This window comes from Bufo bufo, chromosome 9 (assembly GCF_905171765.1).
Source record: "Bufo bufo chromosome 9, aBufBuf1.1, whole genome shotgun sequence".
Lineage (NCBI taxonomy): Eukaryota > Metazoa > Chordata > Amphibia > Anura > Bufonidae > Bufo > Bufo bufo.
The window spans coordinates 28,252,975-28,275,419 of record NC_053397.1 but is presented as its reverse complement, the minus strand read 5'-3'; the positions used below and the strand labels follow the sequence as shown (position 1 = coordinate 28,275,419).

Here is a 22,445-nt window from a genome sequence, read left to right as displayed (position 1 = left end):
GTGGTGCTGTGTTTTGAAAAAAGCAGCCATGTTTTTCTAATATCCTGGACATCCCCTTTAAGTGTCATTGTAAAGTTTGCTGCAGGTGGTAGTTAATGCTACAGCTGTATATTTTGGCACCATGAGAGCTGCAAGTTTCAGTCAACATCTACTGTATTTTGTGAAGAGACGGCTGCAAATCTGAAGAACATCACTCATAAATTATTCGTGTCAGATGTACGAAGCCGGATGTATGAACTGCCATGGAGGAGCACCGCGCAGTCTTTCTGTATCATTTTAATGGCACCCCTAAAATAGTAAAATTGCAAAAAGACTATTTTGAGGAATGAAAGAAAATACCTTGCGTGGTGATGGTGAAACTTTCTTTCCTCTAGACATCTCTTCTGGGGTATAGAGAATTATTAGCCGATCTCTGCATTGACTTTTGATATATACACAGAAGCCTGAAGAAGACGTCAGCTGCCTAGACCTGCTCCAGATTTATCACGGGGGCGTAGACTGAATAGTAGTTGTGGTCCAGGGACAGACACTTTTCTCAAACTCTATGTGGGACATTTATCAAAACTGGCCAGTCTTGATCTCCCTGTGCTAGAGCAAGATGTGCCAAATTTATTAAGAGAATGCCTCTCTCTTATAAGACACTTCAGAAAAGTGGCATGCGCCATAATTTGTGACTTTTTGGGCCCTTTTTTTTTTTTGCATCTTAGACCATGCCAATTTCCAATGAAGCCACTCCCTTTTTTCATTAATCCACACCACTTTTTTTGGACTAGACTTAGAAACTCTCCAAACCTAGATGTGCCAAATTGCATCATGCAGAAATCTAGGTAAATGTGAGCCATAGTGTGTGTATAAAATAGTTTTATTTTGGGTTTGTTGCATCTTAGACCATGCCAATTTCCAATGAAGCCACTCCCCTTTTATGTTAAGCCACACCCTTTTTAGGGCAAGACTTAGAAACTCTTCAAACCTAGATGTTCCAAATTGCATCATGCAGAAATCTAGGTAAATGTGAGCCAAAGAGTGTGTATAAAATACACTGCTCAAAAAAATAAAGGGAACGCTTAAACAACACAATGTAACTCCAAGTCAATCACACTTCTGTGAAATCAAACTGTCCACTTAGGAAGCAACACTGAGTGACAATCAATTTCACATGCTGTTGTGCAAATGGGATAGACGACAGGTGGAAATTATAGGCAATTAGCAAGACACCCCCAATAAAGGAGTGGTTCTGCAGGTGGTGACCACAGATCACTTCTCAGTTCCTATGCTTCCTGGCTGATGTTTTGGTCACTTTTGAATGCTGGCGGTGCTTTCACTCTAGTGGTAGCATGAGACGGAGTCTACAACCCACACAAGTGGCTCAGGTAGTGCAGCTTATCCAGGATGGCACATCAATGCGAGCTGTGGCAAGAAGGTCTGCGGTGTCTGTCAGCGTAGTGTCCAGAGCATGGAGGCGCTACCAGGAGACAGGCCAGTACATCAGGAGACGTGGAGGAGGCCGTAGGAGGCCAACAACCCAGCAGCAGGACCGCTACCTCCGCCTTTGTGCAAGGAGGAACAGGAGGAGCACTGCCAGAGCCCTGCAAAGTGACCTCCAGCAGGCCACAAATGTGCATGTGTCTGCTCAAACGGTCAGAAACAGACTCCATGAGGGTGATATGAGGGCCCGACGTCCACAGGTGGGGGTTGTGCTTACAGCCCAACACCGTGCAGGACGTTTTGCATTTGCCAGAGAACACCAAGATTGGCAAATTCGCCACTGGCGCCCTGTGCTCTTCACAGATGAAAGCAGGTTCACACTGAGCACATGTGACAGACGCGACAGAGTCTGGAGACGCCGTGGAGAACGTTCTGCTGCCTGCAACATCCTCCAGCATGACCGGTTTGGCATTGGGTCAGTAATGGTGTGGGGTGGCATTTCTTTGGAGGGCCCCACAGCCCTCCATGTGCTCGCCAGAGGTAGCCTGACTGCCATTAGGTACCGAGATGAGATCCTCAGACCCCTTGTGAGACCATATGCTGGTGCGGTTGGCCCTGGGTTCCTCCTAATGCAAGACAATGCTAGACCTCATGTGGCTGGAGTGTGTCAGCAGTTCCTGCAAGACGAAGGCATTGATGCTATGGACTGGCCCGCCCGTTCCCCAGACCTGAATCCAATTGAGCACATCTGGGACATCATGTCTCGCTCTATCCACCAACGTCACGTTGCACCACAGACTGTCTAGGAGTTGGCAGATGCTTTAGTCCAGGTCTGGGAGGAGATCCCTCAGGAGACCGTCCGCCACCTCATCAGGAGCATGCACAGGTGTTGTAGGGAGGTCATACAGGCACGTGGAGGCCACACACACTACTGAGTCTCATTTTGACTTGTTTTAAGGACATTACATCAAAGTTGGATCAGCCTGTAGTGTGTTTTTCCACTTTAATTTTGAGTGCGACTCCAAATCCAGACCTCCATGGGTTGAAAAATTTTGATTTCCATTTTTTTATTTTTGTGTGATTTTGTTGTCAGCACATTCAACTATGTAAAGAACAAAGTATTTCAGAAGAATATTTAATTAACTCAGATCTAGGATGTGTTATTTTTGTGTTCCCTTTATTTTTTTGAGCAGTGTAGTTCTTATCATGAACATCTATGTCAACTAATGATTTTATGTGCCTTCTCAGCAGCTGCCTGGCACTGATTTAGGCTGAAAACGCAATGTATAAGAAAGGTTCCCCCTGTTGTCTCCTTTATTATTCCTGGTTCACAGCCAATAGCCTCCTACCCCCTTCATTTGTTGCCCTCTTTATATTGCTATGCTGCAGTTTTCAAACTTTTGTACCCCATGCCCCTTGATTCTAGATTTTTTAGTTCAGCCTGATGGTTTGTAGTCTGCTCCCATAGTGATATAAGCGTAATCCGCATCTTTCTGGCTGCCCTCACTGGAGCATCCTGCCCTATCGGTTTGTTTTCTTGTGTATTGCACTATGTATCATATACTTTTACAGTTTTTATTTTATTTTAGTGCTTTTTTGATATTTTATTTTATGTCAAGTCACACCTGGCAGTCAATGGTTTCTGAGAAAATGGGGCATTGGAAGCAGGGACAGACTGGGAACCTAAAGTGGCCCTGGAAACGTAAAAGTGGCCCCATGTTGTAGACTAGACCAAATTGACAGAAGGCAGGGCAGTACAAGTAAGCGGGGACAACACAATTAGACAGAGCCAGCGATACTATAGTGCAGCACAAAATACCACCCCTGCAGAATCAAATACCACGGTGCAGCACAAAATACCGCCCCTGCAGAATCAAATACCACAGTGCAGCAAAAAATACTACCCCTGCAGAATCAAATACCACAGTGCAGCACAAAATACTACCCCTGCAGAATCAAATACCATAGTGCAGCACAAAATACTACCCCTGCAGAATCAAATACCACAGTGCAGCACAAAATACTACCCCTGCAGAATCAAATACCATAGTGCAGCACAAAATACTACCCCTGCAGAATCAAATACCATAGTGCAGCACAAAATACCACCCCCGCAGAATCAAATACCACAGTGCAGCACATAATACCACCCCTGCAGAATCAAATACCATAGTGCAGCACAAAATACTACCCCTGCAGAATCAAATACCATAGTGCAGCACAAAATACCACCCCCGCAGAATCAAATACCACAGTGCAGCACATAATACCACCCCTGCAGAATCAAATACCACAGTGCAGCACAAAATACCACCCCTGCAGAATCAAATACCACAGTGCAGCACAAAATACCACCCCTGCAGAATCAAATACCATAGTGCAGCACAAAATACCACCCCTGCAGAATCAAATACCATAGTGCAGCACAAAATACCACCCCTGCAGAATCAAATACCACAGTGCAGCACACAATATCACCCCTGCAGAATCAAATACCACAGTACAGCACAAAATACCACCCCTGCAGAATCAAATACCACAGTGCAGGACAAAATACCACCCCTGCAGAATCAAATACCACAGTGCAGGACAAAATACCACCCCTGCAGAATCAAATACCATAATGCAGCACAAAATACCACCCCTGCAGAATCAAATACCACAGTGCAGGACAAAATACCACCCCTGCAGAATCAAATACCACAGTGCAGGACAAAATACCACCCCTGCAGAATCAAATACCACAGTGCAGGACAAAATACCAACCCTGCAGAATCAAATACCACAGTGCAGCAAAAAATACTACCCCTGCAGAATCAAATACCACAGTGCAGCACAAAATACCACCCCTGCAGAATCAAATACCACAGTGCAGCACACAATATCACCCCTGCAGAATCAAATACCACAGTGCAGCACAAAATACCACCCCTGCAGAATCAAATACCATAGTGCAGGACAAAATACCACCCCTGCAGAATCAAATACCACAGTGCAGGACAAAATACCACCCCTGCAGAATCAAATACCACAGTGCAGGACAAAATACCACCCCTGCAGAATCAAATACCATAATGCAGCACAAAATACCACCCCTGCAGAATCAAATACCACAGTGCAGGACAAAATACCACCCCTGCAGAATCAAATACCACAGTGCAGGACAAAATACCACCCCTGCAGAATCAAATACCATAATGCAGCACAAAATACCACCCCTGCAGAATCAAATACCACAGTGCAGGACAAAATACCACCCCTGCAGAATCAAATACCTCAGTGCAGCGAAAAATACTACCCCTGCAGAATCAAATACCATAGTGCAGCACAAAATACTACCCCTGCAGAATCAAATACCACAGTGCAGCACAAAATACCACCCCTGCAGAATCAAATACCACAGTGCAGTACAAAATACTACCCCTGCAGAATCAAATACCACAGTGCAGTACAAAATACTACCACCCGCACTGCAGTAGTGAAGAGTATCACTGTCTTGAGGATGGTGATGCAGTTGAATTCAAAAGGGCACCTTCGACCGCTGGCCACGTACATAAGAACCTGATGCTCCTACATTAATTCATGTTGAGAGTACCAGATCATTATGTACCTGGCCAGCACCTGTGAGGAGGGCTTGTGCGGCATCAGCCCACTGGGAAAGTTCCCTGTAGGGTCTATGGCCAGTCCGCCCCTGATTGGAAGGAAGACATGACCACCGTGAATCTGATGACAGGCATACTGCTTCAGGTCCTAGGATAATGTAAAGCTACGCTTGCCAATGGTTTTGATGGATAACAGTTAAAATGTGACCCTGGAGTGACTCTGTCCCACAAAAGAAATGTACTGTGTTCTGTGTTTTTATCAGCGCTGAAGTGATGATCGGGCAGCAGGGCTTGTGTTATCTGGTGGTTGACTACTGTCCCTGCAGTCCTAGCGCAATTTATTATCTACCACCAATATCCATTTGTTCTATTACGTGTTTGTTTAACCTGATCTTATGTTAAGAATATAAGGTTATTATACTGTATTTACTGTACTTTGCAGTTATTTATGTCTCTACTTGCTCCAATGTCTTAACTACTTGTTTTACTTATTTTGCAGCTTTTTGCAATCTTTGCATTTGCAACATGTGGAGGCTACTCCGGCGAACTGAGAGTCAGTGTGGACTGCGCCAACAGAACTCTGAGCGACCTCCGCATTGACATCGCCATTGCTTATCCTTTCAGGTAACTTTACGATGAAGCATTATTCACTCAGATATCCTGAATAGAACCTTGCTTGTTATATATTTACTTATCAGTGACCTACGGAGTATTCACCTTTGCAGACCGTTCAGTCTCAGGGTCACTTGGGGTCCCAGAAGTCGCGCACTCACTGAACGGCATGTTTTAGCGATATGCCATCACTTTATGGAAAAGGAATATACCCATCTTATTGTGTCCATTCTGTTCTCCAGAGATCGGATTTAAGTTATAGGGATAAATTATGGACTGAAAAGTATAGAACTCGAAATCAGATTTTAATAAAAGGTTTAAAGGGGTTTTTCCTGTTTGAATCAACATCCTTTAAAATAATTGTTTATGAAGGTCGTTGTCTTTTTTGTGATGTATTTATTTTACCTTTATTGCTCCTAGCGCTCGTTCTGGGCTGTGGTCACATGACCATGTCCATGCAGCTCCTCCTTATTTCCTGTGATGTCATGCCCATGGGTGGGGCAGTGATAGGGGAGTGTCTATGTAACTAGCTTGGTGGGAGGAGCTATAAACTAGCTGGGCGTTGCTAGGGGCGGGGCTGGAGCTGTGGCAGAGAAAGGAGAGGTGCATCATGGGTTTGGTTGGATACAGGAACAGGAAGTTCTACATACAGGATGGAAACAAACCAGAGGGATTGGTTTACATGGTGATAACGGGTCAAGAGAGTCCAAATTGAAAAAAAAAAGCATGGGGAAGAGTTACATGAGATAAGCAACTACATGACAATATCTTTAAAAAAAATCATAGTGATCCCAGAAAATCCCTTTAAGGCAGCTGTGCACCCATTACTTTACTACTATATCCAGATGTCTACACAGCAGAAGTCTAATCCTTTGCTTCTGAAGACTAGGTTGCCATTATCCATCCCATAGGATTGGGCGATAGACACAGCTGCAGCTTTATCTGACCCTATGGAATGTCAAATAATGTAGGGTTGTTCTATCATTTTAGTGTTACAGTGTTATTAAAGGTTTGGGACACCTTCAATGCAGTTTTTTTAATGATTGCATTTTACTCATTTAGGGCAAAAAATCATTTGTTTCACTCATTTTTATAAAAAATGTACAGACGTTTTTGAGATGCAAGGGTTAACAAATAAGTCTGTCTGCTGAGCATCACGTCTCCGTCCTATCAGCTGACGGCTCATGTGAAGTCTTTTCCCTGATCTCTTGACTTCATAAACACTAATTTAAGCCACATTCTGATCAGTTTGATAAGAGTTTAGCTATAAAGAATGGTTATGAGGTCAGGAGATGAATGATAAGGGTAAACATGAGCCGTCAGCTGACGGGACTGAGAAGTAACACTATGCAAATAGACTGATATTTTTAAGCCTTGTATCTCAAAAACGGCTGAGCATTTTTAATAAAGACCAAGTGAACAAATGATTTTTAGCCCAAAATGAGAAAAACACAATCATACAAAAATTGCCCCAAAAGGTGTCCATAGTTTTTTAAGTGATGTTCCGGTTAATCAAAAATAATTAGCCATTGGGTCAGAAGGAAAAATAGTCACCTGCACCGATCCCCCACTGCTGTCCGGGTCCCTGCTGCTCTGTACTTCCAGCTTCCATTTTGACAGGCAGGAGATTCCTTGAAATGCTCTTGTCTAAGCCAATCACTGACGGAGGCGGGTCGCCACTGGGGCCAGTCTAAATAGGGAATATCCCTTTAAAAAAAAAAGTGAGAGATGGACAGATACAATTTGTCTCATTTTATACAGAAAGGATAGAAAATAAATACTGTTTTTAGATAACGGTGGAATAATTTTTGTACTTTTGGAATGTGTTGAAAAATGAAAGCCAAGAATTCTGGTACCGTAGAAAGAAATGCAAATATGACATAGGGGAAGGGGAAAAAGGACAACCGTGGTACGTGCATTATTATATTTTGTAAAATATTCATAATTTGGTATTTAATTAATGGCTATGACAACTTTTGCCCCCTCTTGGATTACAGACATCCGCACTATGCATCATTGTTGAGCAGCACTTTCCATTTGTAGGTGTTTTTGACTTTTAATGCATCCTAACCTTTGCTAATCATAAAGGCTGAGTGTGCAACTGGTGTCGGGAACCTTCCCTTTCTGATGAATGACTCACATTAGAGGCAGGCAGTGATTAAGCCTTCCCTGTAATTAATATCTCCGTTACAGGTTGCTTGCATGACAATCATCTGCCCTTATTATTTGTTCTTTGAGCACATTTTGGCTCCATTTTCCATCCACGTTAGCTAGGAACCACGCAGATGAGTGATGACGGGGGAATGGAAACACCTGCACTGATACCATCTTACAGGTTGTTCCAAAAACAGCACCACTTGTCTATGGGCTGCGACTGGTAATGCAGCTGAGCCTCATTCACTTGAATAGGGCTGAGCTGCACTACCACATACAGCCTGTAGACAAGAATGGCGCTGTCTCTGGAAAAACAACGGACCCTTTTTTCCAATAGTCAACAACCCATTTAATACCTTAATGCATTACTAAGTTCTACCACACCAGGGGTCAGCGACCTTTGGCACCCCAGCCATTGTGCAACTACAATTCCCAGCATGCACACTTGCTTGGCTGTACTCGGAACTCCTATAGAAGTAAACGGAGCATGTTGGAAGTTGTAGTTTCACAACAGCTGTAGTGCCGGGGGTTGCTGATCCCTGTTCTGCGCTCTTCACGCTCAGAGTACTCTACTTCAGTGGTAGGTCAACCTAGTGCCATGGGGGAAATTTTGGGGTTGGACAAGTGGCATGAGCTTAGATATGGGTATGGGGTTAGGGTTGAAGGATGTCAGGAATGTTCCCACAATCCCAAACATAATAGGGGGGGCTCTTAACCTTGCAATATAACCTACCCTCCTCAATGCATACTCTTGATGAAGTACTGAAACTATACAGCAGGCTCTTGGTATATGAGTCTGGTGTATTCTTTAGCTGAGCTCTACCATACCACCACCCCCGCCCCTCTGGCTGGTGATCGACAGGGTTGTGGAGAGGCAGGCGGTGAGGTGAGAATGGTCCGCTTTTGAATGCACTGGACTCACCTGTTTTCTTCCCTGTTTCTTTGAGTGCTGAGCTCCGCTCCTCCTGCTGCTGACATCATCTTCTTGGCTGCAGCAGTAATGTTCTGTGCCCAAGTCACAGATGCGCACATTTCATGGAGCGGGCGCAATGAAGGGGAACGGCAATTGCGCCGCCCCCCCCCCCCCACCACCACCACCATCATCTATACCCCTTGGATGCCTCGTTCAATGCTGATCGCACCATCTGAGACTCACATTGAGGTGCTCAGGGGTTTATCCGGGGTCACATGATCACGCTGGGCGCGCACAGTGACGCCATCGGTGATGACGTCACCACAAGCGGCCAGCGCAATCACGTGTCGATGTCATTGCGCCCGCTGAGGGTTTTCAAGAGGGGAGCAGACGGCCTCTCCGCGATCAAGTGGATAGGGTGAGTATAATTATTTTTTTACTTTCAGCCACTTTTTTTTAAGGAAAAAATTATTAGTATCGCAAGGAAATCCGGCTTCACTGCAAATCAAATTTTTCCTGAATTTCGTATCGAAATCCACTTCAGATATTTCGATTCACTGAACACTAACAGTACTAGATCCAGTTTGTGCATTATCAACGCAGTGGAAGGTTTGCGTCCTATTGACGACGCCCTAATAAATTCCCCCCCCCGTGCATCTTGCCCTCTATGCGTTTCTACAATACATCACGCTCTTCATCTCGTAGTTGTTTATTTTATAGCACCAGCAATTGCTCCTGTAACATCAGGCATTTGTTTCCATAAAGCCAGTCATTTTCCCATTAAGCTGCGTAGAAATATTGTGCATTGTTTTCCTTGGCAGCCCCTTAACTCGTGCAAGATTTATGATGATATTTTCTGAATGCTAAACAGCCCCATACATTTTAAATCTCCATGAAGAGAAATAAACTGTTCAATTGAACCTCCGCAAATGAGTCCCGGAAGAGCGGCGTGTAATTCGGGAGGCAAATTCAATGTTTTTTTTTGTTGCCTGCAAATGGGTTCATGCAACTAGTGTGCTCACAACGCGGGGTTCGTTCATCATACCTCTCTAGCCGTACAGCAAGATCAGGACCTCAGTACAAAATAGCTCTAGATTTATGAGGCACAACACACATCAAGTTTCAGCCTTTATTCCGTTTCTGCGACAATGAGGAGTAGACATATGCATTTTTTCTTGCAGGGCTTTACAGTGAAGGTTCACTTTGCATTAAAACTTTGAGAATCCTTGACCTTTCACAATGAAGATGCTGCCCGATCTGTGGACAACATGTTACAGAGAAGGTGGAGAGGAGCAGATTGATATTGCAGTGGCTGAGTTTGGAGGGGATGGTAAGGCTATTGGAAATAAGTCCAGAGAGTCAAGGTCTATAGTAAGCCAATGTACTTCATTACTGGAAGAATTCAGAAAAAGGTTCCATGCTGAGGAAAGACCTGAGCTAGTTGTCCCTCTCTCTCTCAGAAGGCTGGTTTCATGGCCAAAGGGCTGGTAGCACAGGGTCTGTGGCTCCGGTGTATGCAGCTCCGGCGTATAGCTGGCCTTTTGGTCAAAGGTATCTCAGCATCTTCTTCTGGTCACTCGCATAGTCTGGAAGAGTCTTTTCTACTAAACATTGATCCCTATCTGCAGACAACTAGGGTCTCTAACTGCTCTCCTTATATACAGTTTCTAGCTGAACTGGAACGTTCTAGTGGGACAGCTTAAACAGAAATATTGTTGCTGTTTCAGTCTGCCATAGACTTGTATAGAGTTTTAATACAAGTCTATGGGAATGACATAGCGGTTTTTCAAGACATAAATAAGTCTTTAGACATAAATAACAGAGCTAAACCAGATAGTCATAAGGTCAGTGTGTCTGTGTTTTTCCATCCAAAACTTTGCATAGTCCCTTATTGTAACTGTGGAACTTCTCAGTGCATAGATAGAAAGTTTCAAAATCTCTCAGTATTAGCTGGCGGTGCATTAACTCTTTCCACAGTGCAGTACAGATATAGTGCAATGACAGTGCAAATAAACAGGATATATTAGAATAGAAATATAAATGCAGTTAAACAATATGAAACAGTATAAGTGCACACATCAGCATAAATCATAGTGCAACTTAACTAAAGTAGTAAGTTGGTGGCTTTGCACAGTAGCAAGAGAGGAAAATGTCCACAAACCAAAACAGCCCAAAATACCCTTCCTCTAGGGCACTACAATATATTGTTTAGTACCAAAATGCTCAAGGAGTCCAGTGGCCGGTCCTACTCAGTGATTGACAGCTATCTCCAGAGGTGAAGCACTGCTTGACTTGGTGTGGAGTCCCCACTGGTTTTAATGGGTTAGACACAACTATAGCGGAGGCCTAGTTGGTGAGTAGCAAGGCCAGGATGGTTGTAGTGTATACAGTGGGGGTCAGTTCTGTGTGAGAAATTGAATTTAGAGTTCTATGAACTTAAAGGAGGTTTCCCGAGGTTAACCGGAGGAGTAGACTGAGGAATAGAGATAGAGTATAGTGAGAGACAGTGAAGAGTGAAAAACCAAAGAGAGCAGTCCTGAGTATAATAACCACAAGCTTGAGAGACAGAGCCATACATCATCCTCTGAGGATACAAATGAGTCTTTTTGGAGCATATCAGCCTTTCAAAGAGGCGGTGCATGCAAAAGATTCTGTGGAGAGAAATTGTGTGCACCTTCTGTGCTCCACAGCACATTTGTCAAGGAGATATAAGGCTTCAGAGGACTGGATATACTTTGGGGCAGACTGTAGATCTGCTAAGGACTACACATCGCAGTGTCATATTATAGGAGGAAAGAGAGATAGAGAAAAAGGATAGAGAAAAAGAGAAGTATTGCACCCCTATGGCTGTTTGTATATGAGAGGGAAAGCATATATACAGGAAGATTGACTCAGAGAGGAACCATCTACCACCTTCCCCGCCTGTAGAATTAGAAGAACTGTGGAAACTGCAACCTGTGTAAGATCTGCCAATCTATGCATATTGAAGACTGTGACTGCTTTATTGAATTTTATTGCCAAGTAAGGAACAGTTCTTTGTTGCAAAACCTCATCATTGTCTGCTCAAATGCCTGCATTGTTACAGTATTCCACCTTCAATGGGACCTTGCCTTGCACCCCCAACACCCTCTGACACCAAGGGCCATGAAAGATATGATGGTACATTATCCTCCACCTGAATCAATGGAGTCTGCTATGTGACTGGCCATCAGATTGGATAGATGCCTCAAGCAAAGATATCAAGACCAATCTTTTGCTCCTGCTCCCGTCTCAAAGACAGAAATTTCATTATCTAAAGTGAAGAACCCATGAATATTGGGCCAATGCAGTAGTAATGTGTCAGGCTAGGGTCGTTAGTTATGTACTCACTGATAAACAGCTCTTTGCCTTACTTCAGTCTCAGTTGAGGTAGTTCAAGTCTTTATCTTCTACACACAAGCGATACAACAGAAATCTTTTCTGTCCTAGGATAACGGTGAGGCTGCCGGAAGCTAATAAGTCCTTCACCTAGATACAAAGGCGCCTAGAGCCCGGAATAATGGCTTTGTCCTTCCTTTGTCGATATCCAACAATAAACTTGACCAAAATTAACTTGCTACTCCTGAAGAGTGAATGTTAGAATGTAGACTTTCCCTCTGCCTATCTTCTTGGCTTGATACCGAGATCCACGATGGCTCCTCTGGGCCGTGGAGCCCAAGAGAGAGCTGAGACGAGAGGGGACCTCTCCTTCCCCCTAGCTCCTCACTCCATCTCAACAACTCCCAACAACCACTAACTAGGCCTGATTTGTCCTATATATACTGTCGTGCTACCCCATCTAGTGGTGGAATGTATGTAGTGCACCTGACAGCCTGGTAAAAGGGATTTCACATGATAATACAATACAGCATGATATTACAGATGACAGAAACAAGCTTTTGCAGTTCCCACATAAGATAGTGGGACGCTGCACTATGATCTTAAAGCAAGGGGATAAGAGGAAGACTGTTTTTTAACACTCCTGAAGGGCATGATGAGTTTTTGGTTATGCCTTTGGGTTGAAGTAATGTGCCAGTTTTTCAAAATGTCATAAATGATAACTTCCAGAGATTTGTTGTTCCATATCTTGATGAAATTTAATTTATGTTCCTGACCAGACTAGTCATGAACTACATGTTGCGTGGAAATCATTTGTAATTTTAAAGAAATGTGTATTTGGAAGAGGTACTGTATATTTTTTTATGTTTACTTTCTGGAAAAATGTTTTGCATGGATCTGGGTGATGTCCATGCCATAAGATAATGGGTTGAACACAGAACCATAATGGGGGCTTTTTTTTATAACAGATCCCTGCCCTTCATTGCACCTATTGAAAAAAATCACACACACCTGCTCCCTGGTTCCCTTTAGTGGTCTTCTGTAGCCCATCCAGAAACTTCTGGGCGGGTCACCCATGCTGGGGCAACCAATGACTGGCCTCAGCAGTGACATGTTCCCAAACAGCATGTGACCCTGTAGGAACGTGCTGTTTGGGGACATGACACTGCTGAGGCCATTCATTGTCTACAACGGCGTTCATGTGGAAGTTTACGGTACAGGGACAAGAAGACCACTGAAGGGAGTCAAGGAGCTGGAAAAGAGCGGCAGGGAAGAGGTGAGTATGATTTTTTTTTTCAACAGGCACAGGGGTCTCTTAAACAAGTCCCTGAAGCTGGGCAACCCCTTTACATTTTTCTGATTTGCCAACTCTTATACAAAGTTTATAAAAGGAAGACCTCCCGGGCTCCCAGAAAAGCTTGCAATTCCCAGGTTCTCCATGGAGGCCTTTTTTCTCCCAGAATGCAGCCCTTCAAGAACTTCAGTGGCAGGCTGCACCTGGATGTTGATCATCAGACACTGCCCCGGCGACTGGACATAAATTGAGGGGTTGAGGCAAAGATCAAAGAGTGGTGGGGTGAAGCATGAAAGAGGGCATGGTGCACCAGCACTGGGGCATGGCCTAACAAAAAAGGGTATGTCAATTCTACCTGCGCAACCTCCTGCATGGTGCCAACCTCAGATTCAGCAATGGACTTATCCTAACTCTTTTTGGGTTAATGGAGATTTCTGAGATTCTGATATTGATATTTAATATGTAATTAATATATGGTCATTAGGGTCTGACTATCGACACCCCCGCCAATCAGCTGCTTGAAAAGACTGGCATTCTGGTGAGCGCTGTGGCCTCTTTCTAGGTCTGTGATGTCATCGTATATCAGTCACATGACCTAGACACAACTCAGTTCTATTCAAGTGAATGAGGCTGAGCTGCAATAACAAGCACAGCCACTATACATTGTACAGTGCTAGAAATAGACAGCGGCGCTCACCGGAGGGGGTCCTGGTTGTTAGACCTCAACCGATCACATATTGATGGCCTATGATAAAGATCGGTCATCTACACTGCGTGCAGAATTATTAGGCAAATGAGTATTTTGACCACATCATCCTCTTTATGCATGTTGTCTTACTCCAAGCTGTATAGGCTCGAAAGCCTACTACCAATTAAGCATATTAGGTGATGTGCATCTCTGTAATGAGAAGGGGTGTGGTCTAATGACATCAACACCCTATATTAGGTGTGCATAATTATTAGGCAACTTCCTTTCCTTTGGCAAAATGGGTCAAAAGAAGGACTTGACAGGCTCAGAAAAGTCAAAAATAGTGAGATATCTTAGGGATGCAGCACTCTTAAAATTGCAAAGCTTCTGAAGCGTGATCATCGAACAATCAATCGTTTTATTCAAAATAGTCAACAGGGTCGCAAGAAGCGTGTGGAAAAACCAAGGCGCAAAATAACTGCCCATGAACTGAGAAAAGTCAAGCGTGCAGCTGCCAAGATGCCACTTGCCACCAGTTTGGCCATATTTCAGAGCTGCAACATCACTGGAGTGCCCAAAAGCACAAGGTGTGCAATACTCAGAGACATGGCCAAGGTAAGAAAGGCTGAAAGACGACCACCACTGAACAAGACACACAAGCTGAAACATCAAGACTGATTTTTCTAAGGTTTTATGGACTGATGAAATGAGAGTGAGTCTTGATGGGCCAGATGGACGGGCCCGGGCTGGATTGGTAAAGGGCAGAGAGCTCCAGTCCAACTCAGACTCCAGCAAGGTGGAGGTGGAGTACTGGTTTGGGCTGGTATCATCAAAGATGAGCTTGTGGGGCCTTTTCGGGTTGAGGATGGAGTCAAGCTCAACTCCCAGTCCTACTGCCAGTTTCTGGAAGACACCTTCTTCAAGCAGTGGTACAGGAAGAAGTCTGCATCCTTCAAGAAAAACATGATTTTCATGCAGGACAATGCTCCATCACACGCGTCCAAGTACTCCACAGCGTGGCTGGCAAGAAAGGGTATAAAAGAAGAAAATCTAATGACATGGCCTCCTTGTTCACCTGATCTGAACCCCATTGAGAACCTGTGGTCCATCATCAAATGTGAGATTTACAAGGAGGGAAAACAGTACACCTCTCTGAACAGTGTCTGGGAGGCTGTGGTTGCTGCTGCACGCAATGTTGATGGTGAACAGATCAAAACACTGACAGAATCCATGGATGGCAGGCTTTTGAGTGTCCTTGCAAAGAAAGGTGGCTATATTGGTCACTGATTTGTTTTGGTTTTGTTTTTGAATGTCAGAAATGTATATTTGTGAATGTTGAGATGTTATATTGGTTTCACTGGTAAAAATAAATAATTGAAATGGGTATATATTTGTTTTTTGTTAAGTTGCCTAATAATTATGCACAGTAATAGTCACCTGCACACACAGATATCCCCCTAAAATAGCTAAAACTAAAAACAAACTAAAAACTACTTCCAAAAATATTCAGCTTTGATATTAATGAGTTTTTTGGGTTCATTGAGAACATGGTTGTTGTTCAATAATAAAATTAATCCTCAAAAATACAACTTGCCTAATAATTCTGCACTCCCTGTATATGAAATCCTCTGAAAACCCGTTTAATTCCCAGATATCCTTATAGCTGATGCCATCAATGTTAACAGCAGGGAAAAAAATGAGTTACCAAATAAAATCCTATTTTTCAGAAACTAAAACATGTAAAGGGCGCGCTGGTCACTTTAATAACCACTGATGTGGAATCATCTTTCCATGAATTATATATTCACGTCAATATTAGCATTTCTAAGCTGAGGTTTTCTCACATCTTCTACATTTCAAAAATTAAGATCTTGAAAACTTCTAAAATCTTATTTATTATTTAAACATTTTGCTCCAGCACGTTCTCTTCCCGATTTACATACCATTTATATAGACCAAGCTCTTTGCTACAAGTCATTAAAGAGGAGCTGTCCCCTCTCCTGACATGTCATACCAATTCTGGAGCTTCTATTCTTCCTTTATTATTCCTGCTAGAAATTGTGAATGAACTACTTTAGCGGCGCGCATGACCCAATCCGTCCGGAACTTTACATTACAGGGACCTGAAGGGAGCAGCAATGAAGTTTGCAATGAAGGTCCCGCTGGGTGTTACCAGTTGTGGGTGTGTCCTTGCACAGTCTGACACTATCCAATCAGTGCTGCCAGTTTCAGACTGTGCGAGGACACCCCCCCCCAACTGGTAACACCCATCTGGACCTTCATTGCAAACTACTAGGAATTCATTCACAACTTCTAGCAGGAATAGTAAAAGAATGGCACAACATAGAGTCATAAGAATAGATGCTCCACAGTTGCTTTTACATGGAGAATGCATGTAGTTATTAAAGTAGACATATCGCAGAGGTTAGAGATCCTCTTTAAAGGGTTTCTGTCACCCCATTAAACCGTTTTTTTTTTTTTTCTTTACTAATAATCCCTATAGTGCGATCTAATGATACATAAGCAAATTAATCATTTTGGTTCAGTAGAATTTGCTAAAAATCGATTTTTAAAATATGCTAATTACCTTGCTACCAGCAAGTAGGGCGGCTACTTGCTGGTAGCAGCCGCATCCTCCGATCGTAATAACGCCCCCTCGGCATGCTGATTGACAGGGCCAGGGAAGGGAATCGTTCTCTGCTGGCGCTGTTAGACTTTGAAATCTCGCGCCTGCGCCGTACCTGGCTTCAATCGGCGCAGGCGCACTGAGACGCTCCATCCTCAATGCGCCTGCGTCGATGACGTCATCAAGTACACCCGGAAGAGAAGACGCCGGCATCGCTGGAAGGAGGCGGAGAGTCTGGTGACGTCGCTGGATGCTCGAATCAGGTAAGTATGTACATAATAAGCATGCTGCCACAAAAACCACCAACGAAATGGGAATAAATAATTTTATAAAAATGACAGTTATTAACACTATACCACCAACGATTATTAATAATAAATCTCTTCCGGGTGTACTTGATGACGTCATCGACGCAGGCGCATTGAGGATGGAGCGGTCGAGAGAGCGGCCGCCTCTCAGTGCGCCTGCGCCGATTGAAGGCAGGTACGGCGCTGGCGCGAGATTTCAAATTCTAACAGCGCCAGCAGAGAACGATTCCCTTCCCTGGCCCTGTCAATCAGCATGCCGAGGGGGCGTCATTACCATCGGAGGATGCGGCTGCTACCAGCAAGTAGCCCCCCAACTTGCTGGTAGCAAGGTAATTAGCATATTTAAAAAATCGATTTTTAGCAAATTCTACTGAACCAAAATGATTAATTTGCTTATGTCTCATGAGATCGCACTATAGGGATTATTAGTAAAGAAAAAAAGAAAAAACGGTTTAATGGGGTGACAGAAACCCTTTAAATAAACATGACAGCAGCACTAATACAGTAAAGCAGGAGATGTCATCTATGTATCTTAAAGGGGTTGTCTGATCTCACACATTGGTGGCATATAGCTGGGAGAATTCACCAATGTCAGATAGTTGTGGGTCCCTAGAAGGGACCCCCAAATTGAACGAGTGCGCACTGCGCAAGCGCAGCCGCCCTCCATTCACTTCTATGGGAGTGTCGAAAATAGCCGAGCACTGGCTCGGCTGTTTCTGGAACTCTCATAGAGGTAAATGGAGAGGTGGCCGCACTTGCGCAGATGGCGCTCTCCTCAATCTCATTTCTATTGGACTTCTGAAAATAGCTGGGTCTTTTTGGAACTCTCATAGAAGTGAATAGAATGCATGTGGCGCATGCGTGGTGTGCTCTCCTTTGCTTTGGTGACCCGTTCTCTAGATAGGAGCAGATCCCAGAGGTGGGACCGACACCTACTGTATCTGACATTGGTGGCATATCCTAACGATGCCACCGATATGTGAGATGGGCCAACCCCTTTCACTGTGTAATACTATATTATTAACCTTTCTGCACGATGCACTGTATATGACCCATTTAGTCATCTAAGGTTTTCAAGTAAAAAAAAAAACATTAGGATATATACGCCATCAATGTATGATTTTTGGAGGGGTCCGAAGGGGATTAGATACAGCCAGGGATGCACCTAGCCTTTCTGCTGCCTGAGGCGAAAACTTACCCCCCACACCATGCCAATTTATCAACCTTCCCCCTTCCTTCCAGCCTTAATGTTAAAGGCATGCTTGGAAAACATGACATATAGTGCTACAAAACGTACTGGTTAATATAGCGTTACAGTTGAATGTGCAGAAATGAACGCGCTCATTGCCCAAGCCCTTTCCGCTGCCCCCTACTTGTCCCTACCTGGTGCTGCCTGAGGCAATGGCCTCACCTCGCCTCATTGGCGGTGCACCCTGGATACCGCCTGATGTATGGCCAACCCCCTTGTGCCTGGATAAAGAGCGCTAGAGAGCGCGGCAGCCCCTTCACTCTGCTGACTGGAGAGCGCTTCGAATCCCATCGATCCCACACTGATGGTCCACCTTGTGGACGGGTAATCAATGTTTTTTCTCCCCAGGCTACAATAATACAGCAATAAAACAAATGCTCTATGCAGCGTTACACTGTGCCAGTTAAAGGGGATGAAAGTTCTACAAGTCGTTGACGTATACATTAAGGAGTTAAAGGAATGGTTCCTACGGTACAGTCAGAGCAGCAATCAAGTGATCGGTTGCTGGAAAGGATCCACCGAAAATCAGAGGCTGTGATACGTGGACATAGTCATTTTATTGTATTAGATTTCTCAACAATTTCCATTAACCATAAGGGGAGCGAAATTCACCGCATCCTCTTCATTGTGATTTGTTTGGACCTAGTGGGAACATGGCCCCTAATTCTCCTGGCAGGGGGTACGGTCTGCTCCCCCGTCTCTCATGGTTATTCATGTCGTCGTCGTCCCCCCCCGACTGAGCCTACAAGATCATTAATCTCTGTAATGTATTTAATGGTTCCTCGGCATCACAGGAGCATTTCAGCCAGATGTTCCCTGAAGGACCCGCAGAGGTCTCCGCATGAAGCCCCCCGTTGAAAGAAGCCTCTGAAAGGGAATGATGTATTACTGATGCGTTTCATCATGATGAGAAGCCCCAGCCCGCATTCCGAGAGTCCCGTATATTAGATTGTCTATGTACGGTAATTGCTTCCACCAAGCAGTCGAGTCCATAAATTATTATTATTATTATTATTAGGGATGAGCGATTCGACTTCGGATGTTTGATCCGAAGTCGATTCGCTCTTCCCTAATTATTATTGTTATTATTATGATTCTTATTATTATATCTGTTTCTGGGAAAGCTGAACGACAACCAATATGTCCAATAACTCCCAAGGAAATGGTTGCTCCAGAGTAATAAACGTCAACCTCCCTAGTTATGTAGCAGTGTAGATGGCGCGTAACGTCACGTCTAGATTTCCCTTTCTCAGAGTCTGGGTAACAAGCCATGTATTAGATGTAACCTTTATGTCTGTTCTAGTAAATCCATAAATATTATTTTATTCCTCTTGGAAATCTATGACTACATTGACAACTGGGTGTTACTACTATCCCTCATCGGGATGTGTCCCAGACTTTAAAGTGTCATATTATGTAGAGATATGCCCCAGTGACCTGACCCAGTTCTCAAAGTATTTATTCATTTCCAGAAGGAACAACAGGGGAAACGAACGGATGGGGTCTAAAAGTGTTTACTAAAAGATTTCATAGATTCTTAATATTTTTTTCTGTTGACTGAAACTTTAGAAATCCTGATAGAATACAAAAAAAACAGAGAACCCTTGGCTCCGCTTCAGCACCTCGGCCCTCCCCAGTGTTAAAAGGGGTACTCCCATCGGGACACTTATGCCATATCAATAGTATGTGCCATAAATGTCTGATAGGTGCAGGTCCCACCTCCAGGACCTGCTCATGTCTCAAGAAAGTGGCCCCACCGTGAATGGGGCGCGCACTCAGCTAATTTAGGAAGCCCCATAGCAGTGAATGGAGAGGACGCCTCCCGTGCTCGACCACCCCTCTTTTCACCACTATGGGACTTCCAAAAATAGCCCATCGCTAAGATATTTTCGGAAGTCCCCTAGTAGTGAATGAAGAGAGCCAGGCTTCGTTGGGCTGTTCTCCATTCATGGCACGGCCCCGTTCTTAAAAGGGTTTTATCATTTCAGAGATTGATGACCTAACGCCACCAGTGTTAGAAAGGTGTGGGTCCCACCTCTGGCACCTGCACCTATCACCTGAACAGGCCCCTGAAAGTGAAGGAGAGCGCACTGCACAAGCGCGACTTGCTTTCCAATCATTTCTATGGGAGTTCCCAAAAAAAACAAGCGAGCGAACTCAGCTTTTTTTGAAAGGGGTATTCTGATTGTTTGAAGTTATCCCCTATCCAAAGGCCATAGCTGCAAGGGGGGGCGAGGCCCCTATTCTGGTGGGGGTCCAGAAATAGCCAATCCAGTGCTTGACTGTTTTCAGAAATCTCATAAAAATAAATGGAGGGTGGCCGCCCATGTGCGGCTGGCCTCTGTTCGCTTCAGGGGTCTCGTTCTGGAGAGGTGGGACCCGCACCATTCTGACATTGGGGGCTTATCCTAGTGATATGCCACCAATGACTCAGGTGGGACAACTCCTTTTAAGAAAAGAGCTGGGACCCGCACAGAGCATTTATTACATATCCCATCAGTATGCCATAAATGACCAGACAACCACTCTAAATCCAAGCCCCTCCGCACACACCCCAACAGGGATTTTGTGTGGAGTAAGGCCTCTTTCACACGGGCGTTGCGGAAAAATGTCCGGGTGCGTTGCGGGAACACCCGCGATTTTTCCGCGCGAGTGCAAAACATTGTAATGCGTTTTGCACTCGCGTGAGAAAAATCGCGCGTGTTTGGTACCCAAACCCGAACTTCTTCACAGAAGTTCGGGCTTGGGATCGGTGTTCTGTAAATAGTATTATTTTCCCTTATAACATGGTTATAAGGGAAAATAATAGCATTCTGAATACAGAATGCTAAGTAAAACAGGGCTGGAGGGGGTTAAAAAAAATAAAAAATCATTTAACTCACCTTAATCCACTTGCTCGCGATGCCGGGCATCTCCGTCTGACTCTTTTACTGTCTAGGACCTGTGGAGAGCATTAACTATAGTTTAAGGACCTGGGATGACGTCACTCTGGTCATCACATGGTACGTCACATGATCTTTTACCATGGTGAATCACCATGGTAAAAGATCATGTGACGTACCATGTGATGACCGGAGTGACGTCATCCCAGGTCCTTAAACTATAGTTAATGCTCTCCACAGGTCCTAGACAGTAAAAGAGTCAGACGGAGATGCCGGCTACGCGAGCAAGTGGATAAAGGTGAGTTAAATGACTTTTTATTTTTTTTTAACCCCTCCAGCCCTGTTTTACTATGCATTCTGTTTTCAGAATGCTATTATTTTCCCTTATAACCATGTTATAAGGGAAAATAATAAGGTTCGGGTCTCCATCCCGATCGTCTCCTAGCAACCGTGCGTGAAAATCGCACCGCATCCGCACTTGCTTGCGGATGATTGCGATTTTCACGCAACCCCATTCATTTCTATGGGGCCTGCGTTACGTGAAAAACGCACAAAGAGGAGCATGCTGCGATTTTCACGCAACGCAAAAGTGATGCGTGAAAATCACCGCTCGTGTGCACAGCCCCATAGAAATGAATGGGTCAGTATTCAGTGCGGGTGCAATGCGTTCACCTCCCGCATCGCATCCGCGCGGAATACTCGCTCGTGTGAAAGGGGCCTAATTCTTTAACATGATAATTTGATATTTTTTGCACTGCATCCAATATATAGAAGAATTAGGCCCCTTTCACACGAGCGAGTTTTCCGCGCGGGTGCAATGCGTGACGTGAACGCATAGCACCCGCACTAAATCCTGACCCATTAATTTCAATGGGTCTGTGCACATGAGCGTTGTTTTTCACGCATCAGTTCTGCGTTGCGTGAAAATCGCAGCATGTTCTATATTCTGCGTTTTTCACGCAGCCCTGGCTCCATAGAAGTGAATGGGGGTGCGTGAAAAACGCATTGCATCCGCAAGCAACTGCGGGTGCGATGCGTTTTTCACTGATGGTTGCTAAGAGATGTTGTTTGTAAACCTTCAGTTTTTTATCACGCGCGTGAAAAACGCATCAAAACGCATTGCACCCGCGCGGAAAAAACTGAACAACTGAACGCAATCGCAGACAAAACTGACTGACCTTGCTTGCAAAATGGTGTGACTTTCACTGAACGCACCCTGAACGCATCCGGACCTAATTCGTCACGCTCGTGTGAAAGAGGCCTTAGGGTCTATTCACACGTCCGTTTTTTCTTTCCTGATCTGTTCCGTTTTTTGCTGAACAGATCTGGACCAGA

General features: G+C 44.4%; 1 protein-coding gene across 1 annotated transcript in view; it reads left to right on the top strand.

Moving 5' to 3' along the window:
• Nucleotides 1-5,505: 5,505 nt before the first annotated feature.
• SYNPR (synaptoporin) overlaps nt 5,506-22,445 on the top strand; it is a gene marked incomplete at its 5' end in the record, with an annotated part of 53,955 nt that continues 37,015 nt past the window's right edge. The window contains one exon of the mRNA XM_040408722.1: nt 5,506-5,651. Coding sequence (XP_040264656.1) covers nt 5,506-5,651 — 146 coding nt within the window. The remainder of the gene's footprint in view (nt 5,652-22,445) is intronic.